This window comes from Parasteatoda tepidariorum, chromosome 2, assembly GCF_982258835.1.
Source record: "Parasteatoda tepidariorum strain Cologne lab strain chromosome 2, Ptep-v5.0, whole genome shotgun sequence".
Lineage (NCBI taxonomy): Eukaryota > Metazoa > Arthropoda > Arachnida > Araneae > Theridiidae > Parasteatoda > Parasteatoda tepidariorum.
Window position 1 is genome coordinate 3,026,138 of NC_141756.1, and position 19,660 is coordinate 3,045,797.

Here is a 19,660-nt window from a genome sequence, read left to right on the forward strand (position 1 = left end):
TGAGGCTTATGCATACTTTTTGTTCATTTTAATTTTTGAAGAAATATGATTTTTAAAACTATGGAATGTAAAGTTTAAATAGGCCTTTCATGTTATATCATTAAATTCAGTAAAATTATTTCTCGGGCGTTAGGTTTTAACTCTTATAAGAATATACATATTTTTTTCTGTTTATGTACAAATATTTTTCCGATGTGTTTTGGATATTCCTTGTCTTATAAAAGGAGATACCATTTTGTTTTCGTTTGCATAAGAAAGGATATCAAAAATTTTTCTTTTTTATATTTAATAAGCCACGATAAAGAAGGAACGTTACAATGTTACACGCTACATTAAAGACGTCTCCAGAGTAAATGAATGACTGTTCATATCGAAATCGCAGGTATTAGTCTCATACAACAACGCCCTCTATAGTTCGTTGCGATCGCGAATTACGAAATCTATTCTCGTTGATTTTACGTTTTTGTGCTCACATGACATAAAGAAATTTGCTCGAAATATAGTTAAATATTAAAGTATATGTAATTTACTTTTATAAATGAATAGAGCTATAAGGTGGAAAATTTCACTATTGTTATCTTCAGGATATTTGAAAACTGAATCGCTTATTATTATGATACCGCTGGAACGGTTTGTCTCAGAATGTTCTAATGTCGACAGTGACCTTCCTCTTGCTTTGAACTATGTGTATGCCAAGTTTCATCTCGTTCTATCGGGTGGTTTAGGAGTCTATATAGGACATACACACAGACATTCATTTATATATATGGGTCATTCTCACGAAAACTGTCATTTTTCAGTTCATAAAATCCCGAAAAAGTAAAGTGAATAAAAAGCTCTGAAACTTTTTATATTAATAGAAATATGTAATGGCATTATAAAGAAAGTATATATCCTATAAAATATACTTAATATTTAAATTAATTAATTTTTCAAATAGTTAATTTATAATTAATTAATTTATATTAATTAATTAATTATTTTAATAAATAAATTAATTAATTTAATAAATTAATTTATTAATTTTTAATTAATTTTTCAAATTAATTAATAAGTAAATTAATTTTTTTCACTATTTAAAAAGTGAGGGAATAACACTAATAGTGAGAGAATGATATTTTATTTTAATACATGTTTTTATCTAAGTTACATCTACCTAAAGTTTGAAAATGATAACATACTAAGTATATCTAATATTTATTAAAATTTACTCTTATATATTTAATGGTTTTTACAGGTTTGGGAAATAAAATTGGCTGGCACGATTGAACAAAAAAAAATTTCATAATATACTCATCTTGAATCATTCCCTCACTTCAGCGTCATTCCCTCACTTTATACACTAGTGAGGGAATGACGAATTCAATAAAATTTAAAAATAACAGTTAGGCCTAATTAATTTCTGAAGTCAATCACATACAATTATATCCATACAAGAAAGCAACATATAATTATCCACTTTCTCGATGAAGTTGTATTTTGTTTTACTCCAAAAAAATGACATGAGGGAATGACAAATGTAAAAAATTTTACCTGGTTTGATTCATTCAAATTTATTCCACAGCAAGGCTTCTTTTTGAAGATGGAAACATACTGCAATTTTGTTCTATGATGCCAGTTGTTAACTTCTGAAGTTTTTATTAAAATATTTGTATTCTAAGAAGATTGCAGGTGATAAGAACATTGTTGTGAGGAAATGACGCGAAACACTGGGGACAAAGTTTAAAATAGTGCTGTGTTAATATTTTTATCAGAAATTAAATTTAAAATTGATTTTCTGAATTCTATATTTTAGTATTCTGAAATAAAAAACACGAATTTGTAAAAAAAAAATTTTTATTTCAAAAACAATTTTTTTCTTTTTTTAAATCAGCAGTGGGGACAAGTGAAGGAATGACATATCGGTATATTTTAATTGGTATTTATTAATAGTTTTTATTCTTTTGTTAGCTTGCATTCTGAAGGACACTTTTCCTGAATTTTTTTTTTCGTAAGCTGTAAAACAAACATAAAATATACTGGGGACATGAAAATGACTGTTTTTGTGAGAATGACCCATATACGAGTTTATATATAGATTAATTCATTTGGATAAATATGTTTGGCTAGAATATCGAAATCATTAAAATTAATAACTAATAGATCATCAATGAATCTGAGAAAGAAGGAATAAATTGGAAGATAAACATATGATTTTACAAACATATATTCTTGTAGAAAAAGAAATATATTGCAGATGTTAGTACTAAAATTATTACCCATGGGAATACCATTAATTTGTTGAAAAAGGTGGTCATTAAAAAGAATATAATTGCTGTTATGGTTAATATGTACTAGAAAGTTCCAGTTATCTTCATTAATAATATCACTGAGATTAAACATGCTATGAATTTGAAGAAGGTCATTGTGAATTTTATTTGTTGGAAGGGAAGTATATAGGTTTTCGAAATCAAAACAGTGAATTGAATCAACATTATTTAAGGTTTTTAGTGTATTTAAAACCTGAATGCTATTTTTAATATTCCAATTTAAATAATTATTATTTTTAGTAAGCTTATTAATTTTGTTATAAACTTTTTTAAGAATGTTCTCAAAGTAAGTACCGATTTTTTTCCTGTTACTATTAACACCACTGGCAATAAACCTGAATCTTATGGAAGTCTTATGGAATTTTGGATTGGCAAAACGAAAATTGTTAATATTATTTGGTTTAATTTTAAGTCTTTTATAAATAGCATTAATTTTATTAATAATAATATCACTGTTGGAGTTAAGTTTTTTGTATTTTACATTGCTATTAAATTCATTGGAAGTTGTTTATAAAAAAAATTTCAAATAATTGCAAAATTATTACTAGCTTTATCAACAGTGGTAATACAAAATTTATTTTGAATATTTTTAATATCTTGCTTCAGAACAGAGTTAAAAGTTAAATCTTTATGAAACACTAATTTGTCCCTTTTTTATATTGATTTTAAAATTTTTAATGATATTCTCTCTCCATTCAAAAAAATCCTTCAATTGGGAAATTATGTCTGTAAGATAATTTTAAAATAAAATCAGATTTTTAAGTATTTTAAAATAAAATCAGATTTCAGATTTTCAGATTATCGAGATTTTTAATAAAAATAGAAATTACTTTATTTTTAGAAGTTGGAAGAGATGGTCTAAATTTAGAACCTAAAGACATAAATATCAATAATATCTAAATCCCCGGTAATAACATGTTTATGGAATGTATCAAAAAACGAAGTATCTTTATACTCATCACAATTACACACGTAGTTCAAATTATCTGTAGCTAAATTCCTATAATTGCAAATTAAAAATGCAAACTTTTTGTATATCTAAAAGTTGGTTTACAATTAAGTTGGATAGGAAGAAGGTTCTTATTTTTACCAATAATTGCATTTATGTTAAGATTATTAGAAATTTTATTAGTAAAATCTAAAACAAAATAATCTGGTTAGGGTAAATTCTTGTGCTTATAACTATTTTTAAACCTATATTTAGCTAAATCTTCAACTAAATTTAAAAAATTTGAAAAATCCTGTTTTGAATCAATTTTTACTTCATCTAACTTTAAAAAATTTAAAAGTTTGTTATGAAAATTAAGTTAAAATTTTAGTTTTAATAGATTTAATAGCATTATGTTGATCATAGCAATTAATGCAATCATTAACAAAATCTTTTAAGTTATGTTTAATTTTATGTTTAATTTTATTTTTACTGTTACCTCCATTTCCTCTATTATTATTGTAATTTTTAAAAAGTTTGAAAATATTATAAATACACTCATTATTATTAAAAGATTTAAAATTGAAGTTAGTATTAAGACCGTAAGGATAAATAGATTCATTAATGATCATATATTTATTTTCAGCTTCAAGACATTTTTTAGGGTTTTTAACGAAATCCAAAACCTCTATTGAAATGTTTTTAAACCCGTGCTTAGAAAAATGTTTAATTTCAAGGCTATTGTTATTATTATTACAGTTATATTTGTTTGTTAAAGACCTATGTAAATTAATTCCTTTGTGAAGAGGTTGGGAGGTTTGGCCAATATATATTACATCACAATTTAAACATTCAATTTTATAGATATAGTTAGTAGCCTTTCAAAGAGGGAAATTTAAAAAAGAATTAGCACTGACGAGCGATTTGCAGGTTAATTATCGATTATCCTAACATTTAAATTTATCATTGGAATTATTAGCAATCGATTAAACTGAAGCAGGGTGCTAACCTGAATCAGCAGGGGACCGAAAAATTATATAAAAAATATACAAAATGTGGAAGAAAAATATCTCTTGAACAAATAACAGCGCGCATAAGCAACAAGGGAAAATTTGTATTTAGGAGAAAGAAGCATAAAAACACATAAAAAGAGTATTAATCGCGCAAATGCAGCAGAAATTATAACCCTAAATAAACACAAATAATAAAATAAAAATTACTATAAAGAGAAACTAGAAATGGGAAAACCAACAGTCGTTATCAAGACACGTCCATTGGTATAAATTAATGCGATATTTCTGAATAAAGAAGAATTATCGTAAGATAAAAATTATTCTTTATATGTGACGATATCGCAAAAAAACATTTTGTTGAAAAAGAGCATGAAATAAAAGAAAAAAGTAATCAAACATACCGGTGTGTAGCAAAATGCGGTTTAGGCTTAAAAGTACAATATTTAAACAGTTAACAAAATTCGCTAAGAGGTAAAATATTTGAAGTTGTGCTTATAGCTTCAATCGAATAAATTAAATTAAAAAAAATATATATTTGTTCGAAGAATCGAAGAAGAAGAAATTTTTTTTAAGTAAGTAAAATATTAGGGCTGCCATCCATGAGAAAAATTAGTTAAAAAGTTATATTCGGAAATTAATTTATTAAAACCCAGAAAATGGGGAAAATAAAGAGGAATAATGAAAATTAAAAATAATATATATAAAATATATATATATATATATATATATATATATATATATATATATATATATATATATATATATAAGCTCAAAATGAAGAATAAAACAAAGAAAAATTATAGACATATGAAGAAAAAATGGGGGGGGGGGAATAATAAGTAAAAAAATAACAAACAACAGTTTATATATATATATATAAAAAAAAACAGAATTAAATTTTATTTAAAAAACTGGAAAAAAAAGATATAATCTTTTCATTAACCCATACGATTATATCCGTAAAACAGAGTGCTTTCTGATATTGTGTCAATAAAGCCAAAGCAAAATATATTAATACAATAGTGTGAGGAGCACTCAAAAAATTTTTTTATAAAAATTACAACAAATAAAATAGAACACAAAAAGTAAAAATAAGAAAAATTAACATGTAAAAACAGAAAATAAAATAAAAAGAAAAAACAGTTGAAAATGGACTATAAAGCGAGTAGCGAAATCAAATCAACTTACATGGACGGAAATTTTTCAAGAATGATTTAAAAATGTTTTCGCAGAAAGATTGCTAGATTACAAAATATGAAAACAAAAGCGCAAATTGAGTGTAACAAGAGGGTTTTAAAATGTCTTTCTTACTGCACTGCTGAAGTGATTTGTTATTCAGTGCATTGATTTGTTAGTTACCAAGGATGGGCCCGAAATGGATGTGCGCAAGGTAATATTATACTGGATAATTTTAAAAATTGACCATAAATAGTTTAAGTAAATAGATGTTTATTAAAGAAAAAATAGAAAATAGAAAAGAGAAACATAAATTGCCTGTTTCGCAAATAATTTTAGCCACGGATTTGCACGAAATGGATTAGAACATGGAAAAATTATATAAATTATCAAAGAAAATAATTTTAATAGATAATTTTAACACTTATTATTCCCCCGCCCCCTTTTTTCATATGTCTATAATTTTTCTTTGTTTTATTCTTCATTTTGAGCTTATCTAGTGGGTTCTGTTTACTTGCAGCTTAAGCGCAATAAATGAAACTTATTGTTTTTCTTAACTTTCTTCGTGTTTTCTTGTATTTATTTATTTATTATATATATATATATATATATATATATATATATATATATATATATATATATATATATATATATATATATATATATAACAACAATAATAATTCAATTCAAATTGTTTGCAGACATGCGAAATGCGTAGTAATGGATTAAGTAGTTTTGAAATTGTTTTTAAGTTCTGTAAGACACAGTTATAGTATGGCGATGCAATAATATTATACAAACAATGCTTTTTCGACTAGTTATTGTTTTAAAGATTCTTTATTGAATCGTTAAATTAAAATACTTTAAATTTTGTTGATATTTTTAAATTATTAGAAAATTTAGCCCCTGAGAGACTCTTGATTGATACAGTATTTATAACAATAATTTGTGTTAAATAATTAAAAAAGAATTAAAACTTTGTAAACATTAAAACATATGAAGTATTGAAAATATATGATGACAATGACATAAGATTTATAAAAGCATAATATTATGCCATGTAATCCTATTTGATAACAGAATCTCGAATGAGATAAATTTTTTGGGACATATTTAATTATTTTAAATAGTAGTCGAACTTTTAAAGAAATATTGGATAAAATCATAAAACGTTTTGATAAAAAAAACTCACACACCCCTTTTTTTTACTATGGATTTGATTTGATCTGGACTGAGATGAAAGATACAACATTAAAAGTAATACTGAAAGAACTATCTTAAACACTGGTTACAATAGAGATTATATTGATTTAAATAAATATATTTATAAAACTCTATAAATTGCAACGAAAAAAGTGGAAAATTCAAGACTTTTAAAGTAGTTTTAAGTTCAGCGTTTTTCCGGTTTAACTTAATATGGTTCTAAAAATCGAAAATGCTGTGTTTGAAAAGGAAAATAAAATTATTCAGTTGATAGACAGAATTAGTATTCATATTTTTAAGAAATGATTAATTAGAATAATTGTGGCCAGAATAATTTTAATGCATATTTTATTTAGTATATATACATTTTCATTATTTACAAGAAAAGAATCAGATAAGATGAGATATTTCGGTTTTCGTGTATAACAGGGTTCATTTTGGTAACCATATAAACTTTACGCAAATTTACACAAAGAAATGAAGAAGACCACACATAGAACTCTCATTTTTTTCCTTCATCAGCAGTATTTATAATTTCAGTAATTGATCCCATCTCATGTCGATGTTGAGGGAAATGAGATTGCAGACTCCTTGGCTAAGAGCGGAACTGATCTGCCCCTGCATTCTTCGGCATCTCTGACTTTCTCGGAGCTCCACTCCCGTTTTAACAGGCTTCGTGATCCTGTGGCCCCTCCTGTTCATCATTGGTATCAGTGCAACCGCCCAGATGGCAGCCTGACCCTTCAGTGCAGTAGGCGGGATCAGACGGTTATATCAAGATTTCGAAGCGGTCACCTAAGAACTATGTTGTTCAGTAATGGTTCAAGAGTTTTCCCTGTTTGCACTAAGTGTAACGACCAACAAGCTACTCCTGAACATATACTTCAATGCCTAAATATCTCTAAAGTGGACCTCTTTTCAGATCCACTTTTTGTTACAGACTTACTCAGAGTCTCTGGAGTCATGGACTTGGTTTAGCTCCGCTAACCGTGTGGGCCAGCAACAACAACAACAACATAATTTCAGTATTAAAGTTCTAAAAAATTAATATTTTTAATTCAGAAAAAAATATTAGTTAAAAATGCCAAATCATAAAAATGTTAATTAGCACAAAAAAATTACTTTAAAAATCTCATATATATATATATATATATATATATATATATATATATATATATATATATATATATATATATATATATATATATATATATATATATATATATATATATATATATATATATATATATATATATATATATATATATATATATATATATATATATATATATATATATATATATATATATATATATATATATATATATATATATATATAAATATGAATTATAAGAATTCGCCTTAGGTTATATTTAATTTAAAAGAAATTCTTTCTTTCTTTGAGCCAATAGTTTATTACATAATCGTTAATATGAAAACAGAAACATAAGTGACTAATCTTTTATTCTACTGTGTTTCAGACGTATGCATATGATGCCAGGAACTTCGGTGGCAGCGGTTACAGCGATGTCTTCCATTCCGATTTAAATATAGACAATCTCTTCTACTTTATGGATAACATTAAAGTTTCTAAAGCAATAATAGTTGGTCACAGTATGGGAGGTATTACAGCTTGCAGAGCAGCTTTAAAAAAAGTAAGTAGTATATCCTATTCAAAATTTTGAATTTTAGAACGTTACTTTCTTTTATTAATTAGAATAATTAAAATAATTAAAACATCAAAAAATTGGAAAAAGAAAAAAAATTAATACCTGTAATGCTATAAGACTTCAGTAGACTATTAAACGCTGTCATAAAATTCGCTATGCGTACCACATACGTGGACCTGCATGCTCTTCACAGTATTATTTTTAAATATTAAGTAAAAGTTGTGGTTGCCTTATTACGATCACAGATTACCCATTGGTCAAATTGACTCCGTTAAGCGCCACAACATTTCAAATCATAGGTTGCAAAAACTGTCTCAATTGATGTTTGTCGTCCGATTGGTTCCTTGACATGAACGTGTTTCAAGACGTCACAAAATACTTTTCCTTCTTCAGCATTCATATATATATTGAGATCACCGTCAAGCCAGTAATTATACGTACATAATAAAAAGAATATAAAAATACTTGAAATTATTATTATGTGAATACATTAAAAATGCCTGCTAGTGAAAATAAAAATAAAAACAGCAACGGATGTCATAGCAACGCATGCAATGACAGCGCATGCGCACTGTCTACTATTACTCTTGAACACAGTTAAAAAATTTGTGCTCGCCATCAAATCCAAACCAAGACCCATTTTGTCAATGGGTAATAAAAAAATGCATGTAGCTTAAAATAAATTACTTAATTATTTTAAATCTTAATCAATGTTCAAAGGGAGAGAAAACAAGGAGAATTATTCTAGCGCCCGATTGTATTGCTTTTATATTATTCTTACATAAATAAAATAAGGCACTAAAATAAAGTACTTAGGAAAATCAATATTTTTATTTATTCCGAAAAGAAGACTTTCATAGAATCAAACAGTTAACAACAATTTTTTAAAAGTTTTACTAAGTATGAAACTAAGAATTTTTAAGTTTCTGAAAAATAAGCCTGGAATAAAATTATATCCATTCCATTATTTTTTTCAGTAAATGGCTGTAATGATCGATATATCATAAAATATCAATCAAATAATTTCAGATTTATGCTCGTTGGAAAATTAACGTTTCGCCCTAAAAAATTATTTTTCTGTTTTTTGCTTGGTCCATTCAGTTTCGAGTTACAGGGTGTTAAAAAATGAACAAAGAGAAAATTCGGTACATGTTACAGATTACATGCAAGATCGAAGGTTGAAAATGTGAATGTGTGAATGTAGCAGCCGATTACGTGCAATTTTGGTTTCGTCGATTCAATTCAGAAATTTTTGATGTTAAAGATGTAGCTCAAACAAGTAAGACCGTCGTCGAATGTTTTGATAAAATCACAGAAATGTTCTTAGTTGACCGGCATGTTAGCAGTCAAGAAGCTAAAGATCAATTATAAAGCAGTTTTAAATCCTTTGTACAAAGCTGGATTCAAAAAGAATGTTGACGTTTAAGTGCTATACCAATTGATGGATCGACAAGATGGCTCAAATTTTCATCTGCGAAACCTTGGCCAAACGAAATGAAATCGACCTATTTTCCAAACGGATGGTGACTGGGGATGAGAAATGGGAGACATACGATAACATTGTGAAGCAACTCATTTGATGGAGAGGAATAATTTATTATGAGTTGCTTCCATATGGCCAAACACTAACTCGGATCTTTATTGTCAACAAACGTTTGAAGTTAGTGATTGGCTAGAAATGGGCAGAATTTGCGAAAAGGAGAGATTTTGTGTTTCATCAAGACAGCTCTAGGCCACACACATTTATAGTGATTAGTCAGAAACCCCAGAAGCTTATTTGGGAAGTTTTGATACATCCACTATATAATCCAGACTTGGCAGGAAGCGATTAATATCTATTTCTTGCATTGCAAAACTTCCTCAGTGATAAGAAATTGTCATCAAGATAAGAGAGTAAAAATCGATTACTAGCGTTTTTTACTAATAGGTACAAAGACTTCCTTGGGGTGGTGGTAGTGTCGCGTCCACGGAAGATCAAATATAACCATGTGCTGATAGTACAGCAATCTTGTTGATCTTGTTCGAGTAGAGATGCTCTACTGTGAAAATAGGGTACTACCCAAGGAGATCGACGGAGGAAATTGACGGTCAGAGCTATAGGCCGTAAACTCTAGATTGATCCTCTATGTAAAAATTTTTTGCCAAAGCCCTAATAAGTTGGATTTCTACCTGTTGTTCCATGGGAGGTATTCGGTTTCCCTCCTACCACTCAACGGGAAAAAAACCAATGAAGGCATTCCCCGATGTACTCACTAGAGATTACAGGCTTCCCCGAAAGCGAAACTTCTATTAGAGGGACATTATGAAGCTACCTTTAAAATGGCAACAAATTACAGAACAAAATGGTGCATTATTTAACAAATCGGTAATTTAAAACATGTTAAGTCTTGAATTATGTAAAAATAGTTTATTTATTTTTCCCGAAACTAATATATTACCAAGGCCCATACTTAGCAAGCCTAATTAGTTCGTTAAGTGTAATATCCCCTTTTAAATAAATTTATTAAATGTAAGTAAATTAAGTAAATATCTTCTTTTTGTTTAAAAACAAAAGATTATATCAAAAATTTACAAAATAAGTTTACATTTCTCAGAAGTTTAGTTGAAACGTAAATTACTTTAAAATTCAGTGCCTGCATAGATTCTACAATTTATTATAATAAAGTAAAATATTTATATATATTATGCAAAATAAAAATCGAACCACAGTAAATAATTTTTGTTCAAATGATTCGATCTTCACGTTGTAGGACTCAATCTTAAAAAAAACGATTTTTTAAAAAAATCCGATTTCTCAGGAACTTTGTGACCAATTTCACTCAGATTTTGTATTGTGCCATGTCAAATTATATTCCTTAAAATGATATATATGAAAATTTATACCATAAAATTCTTTTTTTTTTTCACTTTTACTAAATAAAATAATGAAAAATAATAAAAATTTTATAAAATTTATCTTTTGAATGGAATTATATTTGGATAAACGAATTTATAATTGAGTGCAAAAAGTTTTCAAACTCTCGAGAAACTCTCGAGACATGGTGAAATACTCAAAAAGTAAAATTAACGTTAAGGAGTCCAAGGCTAAGGCAGCTCTCCTGACCAAACTATATAGACTATATTTCCCAGTTAGCAGCCCTATATTTCGGGGGTCAGAAGTCCATATCTGTCGAAAAAAAATATGTTTATTCAGAAAAAGTGCGTTTTCATATCTGATTTTGCAACTTAATATATTGTCTGCCCCAATTAATTATCATATTTGAGGTCACCCTCTCGAACCATTAAGATTGAACCGTTGTACGAAAAAATCCGATCATTAGATCAAAAGTTATTTAGGGTGGGTCATTTATTTTTTTGCGCATGTTCTTTATTGTATTTAATTATTGTATCCAATATTATATTTACAGCCAGAAAGAGTAGAGATGTTTTTCTCGGAAGATATGTACGTAAAGAGATCAACTAAAAAATACGTTGATACGCTTTCTCGTTCTACAGAGTTGTTGATAAGCGCTGTTAAAAGTGTTCCAAATTCAATGGATGAAAAAGAAGCAAGAAAATTTGTAATTACTCAGCTGTTCAGTCAAGCCAAACTTAACGAACTTGCAGTAAGTATAAGAATATTTTTTGTCTAATATTATTTCAAGGATTCCTTTCCATCAAAAATAAAATTTTAGTTTTTTAAATATTTCTATTAGTTTTTATATATTATTAAAATTAGCTTATATTCTATTTTATTATTAGTTTATTTATTAATATATATAATTAGTTTATATTATTACTATATATAATTAGTTTTTTTTACATATTATTAAAATGTTAGTTTCTTAACAATTAAAAGTAGTTTTTTAATATTTGACTTTTCTATTCTAAGACATTGGCAAACTAAATATCCAGTTCCCCTCATTTAAATAATAATATTCGATTTCTAAAATGCATGCTCTATAATGACTTCAGATGCTGAAAACATCGTTGTGATTATAATAGTGCTTAAGAAATACTGTATTTAATCGCTCACGTGCACGCTTATCTGATCCACACTCTGCAAAAGACTTAATAAAACGGTGGAGAGCTTTACCATGAGTTTGTTTGAACTAATATGGATTTCATACACTCATTTGAATTGCACCGAAGAAAAATTTATTTATTAATTTTTTCTGTTGCCAGAGATTTTTTTACCGGATCTTGGATATTTTCTAGTCGCTGATTTCCAAATCTGCAATCGGTTTTTATCTCCAAGCTAAAGTTTTTTTTTTTTTTACTGACAATTTTACTGCATTTTTTGGCGGAAAGTAAAAGTTTAAAAACGTTATGTATAACAAGGGGGTCACATAAATATGGTGACTAACTTCTTGGGAACCTACAAGTACCTTAACCGTGGCACGTATTTGTATAAATGCATCTAAACATTTTGTTTTCTAGTGTTATCTGAATGTACTGGATACCAAAATCGGTTATAATCAAATTTAATAAATCAAAAATCAAGCATTTAAAATTAACTGTATTATTACAAGATAAAATTTACCCTGAAAATGGATTCCTCTGGCATCTCTGCGTTCGATTTAAATTTGTACTACCAATCAATTTTATAGTTTTGCTTTCAATAAGAATGCAAAGTTTCTAGAGCTATCTTATGGTGCACTGTTAGAAATTTCTCGAAAAAAATGGTTAGATAGCAATTTATTTAATTGTTATTTTACCATATTCAAGCAAAACAGTCAAATAATAACCATAAATGAGATGGTATTCAAACTGTTAACTGTGGGAAAACCGTTTATTAACTGCCTTTACCTAGTACGGTTAAACAACTAGAATTTTATCTCTACCACAAGGCCCATCACCTGATTGCAGATTATAGCCGAGAGGACACATGACTGACAGAACGAGAACTGCCCGAATTTTTTTCTCAGCAATATTTGCTTCATTCCTTTCAAAATGTGAAGAACTCTCCATAGATGTCGTCAGCACCGTAAAGCTGCTGAACTGCTTCCAATTTCCACTAAAATTTCATTTTTACAGTTTTGAAATTATGCTAGTCCCAAATGGTTAAAAGACCGAATAATTTTGTATTCATGGTTTTTAACCATGCTAGATGTAAACAGTTCCAAAACTTTAAAGGTAAAGAAAGTTCTTTACCTTAAACTTTACTGTAAATTGGATGGACAGACCGGTTATTTTACTAAAATTTTGAATGAAAATTCTAGCAGTATGCAAAGTGCATTTCCATGCTTAATTGTGATTTTTGTGTTCAAGGCTTACTTTGATGAAAAGAATAACTATTTCGAGAATATTCTTAAGCGTGAACTAGATGGAAGTTACGATGTCAGTTTCAACAAAGATGTAATTGTTAAAGCACTTAAAAACTATGATACACTAGTGTCGGATCCCAGCGGTGTGTTTGCTGGACCGGCTTATTTTTTGTATGGGAGTCGCTCTTTCATGCATGTGTAAGTACATTTGTGTTTACTTTGATTGTTCATTGTTTTTTTACGTTAGTGTGGAAAATAAATCCCAACGCATACAAGTAACATTTATAGGAATATTGCGGGGATCAAAACGGTATCTAATAGGTATAATAAAATAACGGTAAATGACAATTATTCTATAGCAACTCAGAACACTTTATAGCTGTAACATTCAGTAATATGCTTAGTATGTATTCCAAGTCAGCGTCGCTGTTTTGCAATCGAAAGAAATTCATAAACAATGATATTTCAAAATATAACGTGGATATACGAATCACGTTTTGGAGACGAAACACACGTGACAAAAATTAGTAAAGACCATTTTAAAATGTTTTCGAAAATCCATGAGACATGCTTGTTTTATGAACTCCTTCTTCGAAATATTCTTTCAATTCTTACAATTTACAAGTTGTAACCACTAGTTCGGAAATTAAAAGTTAAATAGTTTGATAATTGAGAATTCGTTCACAAGTTATTAACGTGTTCCCTAGCGTTAACGAGGTACACCAGTTGCCAGCAATGCATTTATTGCTTTGGCATTTTATACAACTACAAATTGCTTTTAGGCAAATTATGATTGTATGAATAAAGCAAAAATCATAGTGAATATAGCACAAAAGAAGTTTCTGTATTTTGTCTGTGCTGTATTCGCGTTGTTTTTTGCTTTAGTATACGTAACACAAACCATACTCATTTTGGATATGATAGTATGTTTTGACTTACATAAATTATAGAGAAAAATTAGTGATTTATTTTATTTCATTTTTTTAAAATATTACTGTGTTGACAATCATACTATAAAATTTTATTTAAATCGTAAAACATTTTTATGAAACACACATAATTCTCTCATCGGCTTTTTGGATCATTTTTAATGATGTTCAATGATTAATTTAAAAAAAAATGCTATGGAGCAATCGCTCTTGGATTAGAAATAAATATTTACATTACATTCATTCACAATGACTCTTTATTATAAAAAAAAATATATCAGTATATGACATCAATACCATACTGGCCGAGCAAAAAATTCGCCCCAGAATGGCTATTTACTGTTAAAAAAAAAAAGCTATTAGGGGAATATGTTCAGGAAATACCGAAAAAATGTATACCGGGCAATGGCCCCCCTTCCTTGCTGATGCTGATTTATTAATTGTTTAAAAAGTAGTTATTATAGAGAAGAGAGAGAGGAAGCATTAAAATCCTAGAGGATTGCTGAAGGAAAAAGAGAGAAATTGAAAGGTTACTATAGGAAACGCCTGCAAGTCTCGTCCGACAATAAAACAAGATTTGATGTTTTTAATCCCAATTTCTTACCTAGTAATTCATTATATTTCAGAAGCAATTTATCTTTGCTTAAACATTAACCCGGTAAACTCTATAATGTATTTAACGCAATCTTTTTCCGTAAGGACATTAAGCAGGTTTTACATCTCCATGACTTAGAAAAAAATACAATCTAATTTTTGTTATTTTATTTTTTATTTGAAAAACAAATTGTTATGTTGAAAATTTGTAACTTTTTTGTTGTTGTCTAAATAAGTAACTTATTGTATTCTTATTTAGTGGAGCTGATGAAGAGAATATCAAAAAACATTTTCCGAATGCTGAACTCATAAAATTTGAAGGAGTTTCCCACAACATTCACGCTGAAGATCGAGAAAAGTTTTTAAATATTATTGTGGATTGTTTGACACAACAAAAATATTGATTAATATCACGAAGCTATTTTAATGTATTCATAAGAAGTATTCTCACACAAAAAGTATGCTTGAAATTACCAGTCAAAATTTAGCGTGTTTCTGACTTTATGGGGACACCATTATGTACGCCAGTTTCTGAAGGACTTAGTGAATGATTTTAGCAAAATTGAAAATATAAATATGATTTTAGATTTTATAATAAGTGAAAAAATTTCTTAACTCCGGCAAAATTTAAAACTTTTATCATGATACCTTTGAGCCATTTAATTGGTTTAATTTACTTCTCAGTTACGTATTTTCTATTTATTAACCAAAAATATGTTAGTTTTTTTTTTTACATGAAAAGTTCGTGCGAGATAGTACGATAATTTTACCAGAATTTTTTTCTCCGTGCAGTTATGTAAAATCATTTCAGTAAAAAATGTCTGATTAATGTTTATGAATAATTTTAAAATTTATTTTTTGGGCAGTTTGAATTCCAAAATTGTTTTCATATCGTTTTTAAAATTGTATTCTTCCGCACAAAACAACTCACAAGTATTAAAGTTCAATTATTGCTTCAAAACTTAAATCATTGCGAAAAATTACGTCAACCATTTTGCAAAATTTGAAAATTGCGCCAAACAACTCGATTTCTTACCAACAATGGTAAAATATCGTGGTAAAAAGTCGTCTAGAGTTTTTCATTAAATAGTCTTTTTTTGTTACTAAAATTATATAAATTTAAAGTAAAACTAGTTTTTTTTTTCCAAGAAAAAAAAAAATTTTTTACAATTTTTTTTTCATTGCATGTTCTAAAATATTAATCTCAAGAATTTTTTTTCCCAAAAATTAACTTTTTTTTAAAATTTTCATTAAATGAGCACTGATTGCAATATGAAACGATTTGATTTCACCTTGATGGAATTTGAGCCAACTTTCCTGGTCGACATGATTTTGCACTTGCCCGAGATCTATGCTATTGAATAAAATGAACAAGGGAATTTTTATTTTTTATTTGGCTTATCAAATAATATGTTAATTTACAGGCTTGTTTTGGGCTTAAAAATGGATTCATTATGAACCAAAAGGGTAGTTTAACCAGAAAAATTTGAGATTCCCTAGTTTATATGCTTTTTATAGCATAAAGTAGTAGTATTTCTGTGAAAGTAATGAGTACTGGAGTTATTACACCTTAGAGGAAAACACTTCTTAATAAAATATCTACCTAAGGAAACAATACCAGGAAATGTTTTTTTAATCTTGTCTCAAAGTCATTCTGGAAAGTGTGTCATCATTTTTGTACAATTTAAGTATCATTCATATAAATATTTATTGCGAGTTAAATAAAGAATAATTTCTTTATTTATGTATTTTTTCAGAGTTTTAACAGTCATAAGAATTAAATAAATAATGACTAGAACGAAGTGGGAGAACAGGATATCTACAAAATATGGAATTAATCGATCTGAGTAAGAAAACCTTTATATAAATTTATTTATGGAATATCAAAAACTAAAATTTTGCTAAAATCTTAGCTAATACTGAAACATTTATGTTATATTTCATATTTTCAATTATAAAGAAATAAAAAAAAATTATAAAAAATAAAAACTTTCAATTCTTTTAAGAATTCAGTAAATATTCCAGAAATGTTTAATATTTTGTTTTTCATGTAATAAATGTAGTTTTGATGTAATACTGTAAAAGTTTCTCATGTTATTATTTTACCAATACTCTAGAGGATAAGCTTTTATTTAGCAATAATTGTTTGCAATAGTTTCTGTCAATATTTGAGTGACAATGTATTAAACGAAATGAAGAATCTTATCTCGATTTTGTTTCTTTTTAAATATCTGTCGATATTTTGGTGACAATGTATTAAGCAAAATAAAGAGTTTCCTTTCAATATTGTTTCTTATTAAATTTCTATCCATTTTTGTGTGATAATGTGTTAAACAAAATGAAGAATTTCTTTTGATTCTGCTACTTATTTCATAAAAGTAAATTGTAGAAATAAGTATTTTAATAATTTAATGTTATACTACCAAAGGTTTTCACAAATGTTACTTTTTAAGCATCATAATCTTAATATCGAACAGTACGAAGGGTCACACCTGCAATGTTATTTATTTTCTTTGGAACTTAATCGAATAAATATTAAAATTGAATAAAAATCGCTAAAATCGAATAAAATTTTTAAGAAAAGAAGCATAATAAAATCATTTTATTTATTGTTTGTAGTTATAAAAAATATCAATTCCTTGCTACGGAAGTTCAATATAATTTAATGTAAAAAAAAATAATTTTACTGTATATATAAGGGAAAATACGTACTAGAGTTTTCAGAACTAAAAGTATTATTAAAACTAGTAGCTTTGTTTCTTTTGTTTTTTATAATTGAATTTCATAATACAACAATACACTTATCAAGCAAATAAATAGCATACTGTTTTCTAGAATATTTTGTATTTATTTAAATTGTGTATGCATTTTAATTAAAAAAAAAACAATAGAACACACAGATGTTTTTCATTAAATTAAATCGGAAATTAATTATTTTCAGTTAACATTTGTTACTTGATGAAACAAAAAGTAACTGGTAAGAAAGAAGATTAATGAATATTAAAATTTATCCGTTCACAAAAAATTTAAAAACCATAGCGACAAACATTTCTTTTTTTTTGTGTGAAATATTTATGAATGAAGCAGTCTTTTTTATCAGACAGATGGACATGTATTCATAGAAATTAAAATCCGTATTAATTTTAGTTAATTAATTCAAATAAATTTTATTGTAAGTGTATTCTTAAACTATTATTTTATGAAAATTATTATTTGCAATAAAACATATGTAAATTTTCTAAATTGTATAAACATTTATATTTTAATGACCTAAAAACTCCTAACTAAATTCGTTGGAAAATCATGTTTTTTATTTATAAAATATTTCTCTTAATCCAGGCATTCACTAGATAAAATATGTAATTTGTTAATGAAAATAATGCTAATATTCTAATACCAGGTATTAAGTTTCAGTGTATTTAGTCGTCCACTAGATATTTTGAGTCATTTTTCTCAGGAATAAAAAAGAGCCGGTCTTCCTTGAAAAAGTCCAGCAAAATGTTTTTTATTCAAAAAACCGGATTTCATTTAAAAAACCATTCTTTATTGACTTTAAATATCTTAAATTTAATTCTTCAAAATTAACATACATGCAATTAAATTAATTTCATTAATGACTGTTCAGTAAAGGAATTTTAAAAAAAATATGCTATGATATATATTTTACCTTTTCTTAAAGTAATTTATAGCATAAATCGATTAAATGTTTTTATTTTTAATACTAGAAAGACTGAGCTTAGAATATAGCTATATTGCCCAAAAGCAGTCAAAATGACTGGATTGTAAAAGAATAAATAATGTGAAAAGAAATTTGTTAAAATTAATTTGTTAAAATTAATTAACCGTTTTTAATATTTTTTATGTTATTTACAGTTATATAACTAGTTTTTAGTAAATATTAACAATAAAAAAATAATATGTGGTACAAAATTCTAAGAAGGAAATTGAGTCATTATGTTCATCATTATTTTTCTAATTGACATTAAAAGCAGTCAAAATGACTTCCTTAGGCAATCTAGTGTTAATGAGGATTCGAAATCTTCGATAAATAAAGTCTTTTCTACAAATCTGTACATCATTTCTATGAATATTACTATATTTTCCTTAAAAAAATGTTGGACATATAATAATTATAGTTTATTTGGTATTAGTTAGTTACTTATGCTATATTAAATAAGTTGATTTTAAATTGTAGTTTAAAATTGTCGTTCTTAATGCTTCCAACTAAAGTTGTTGCTTCTAACTGTTTCGAAAGTGCAAAGTTGTCATTCCAAATTGTTACTAAAATAAAATCACATCTGTGTAGTAATGAGTTGACAACTTTTTATTCTTTTTGATTTACAATTTTCGAAAAATATTATTTTTAATAAAAGCGGGCTCTTTTAATTTTATCCAGTCATTTTTTAGTTGTTTAAACAAAAATCAAAAAAAATGCTTAAATTAAAAATAAATAAATAAACGTAAAATTTCATTAAAATCGGCTTGGCTCAGAGGAGACTGATTAAGTGATCGAAACACAGATAGTTCACTTTTATTTTGCAACCCTTCAGCAGAGAATAGCATTGATGGTGCAATTTATGTTTTGGTATTTG

At 27.0% G+C, this 19,660-nt stretch overlaps 2 protein-coding genes across 2 annotated transcripts in view; both read left to right on the forward strand.

Moving 5' to 3' along the window:
• Positions 1–16,184, forward strand: part of LOC110282226 (sn-1-specific diacylglycerol lipase ABHD11-like) — a 31,253-nt gene extending 15,069 nt beyond the window's left edge. Inside the window, exons 3-6 of the mRNA XM_087156767.1 lie at positions 8,111–8,284; positions 11,707–11,904; positions 13,550–13,743; positions 15,328–16,184. Of these exons, the coding sequence (XP_087012893.1) occupies positions 8,111–8,284; positions 11,707–11,904; positions 13,550–13,743; positions 15,328–15,472 (711 nt within the window). The 3' untranslated portion in view covers positions 15,473–16,184. The remainder of the gene's footprint in view (positions 1–8,110; positions 8,285–11,706; positions 11,905–13,549; positions 13,744–15,327) is intronic.
• Positions 16,185–16,561: 377 nt separating this feature from the next.
• The window catches only part of LOC107439690 (sn-1-specific diacylglycerol lipase ABHD11), a 31,936-nt gene continuing 28,837 nt past the window's right edge, over positions 16,562–19,660 (forward strand). The window contains exon 1 of the mRNA XM_087156766.1: positions 16,562–16,915. Coding sequence (XP_087012892.1) covers positions 16,857–16,915 — 59 coding nt within the window. The 5' untranslated portion in view covers positions 16,562–16,856. The remainder of the gene's footprint in view (positions 16,916–19,660) is intronic.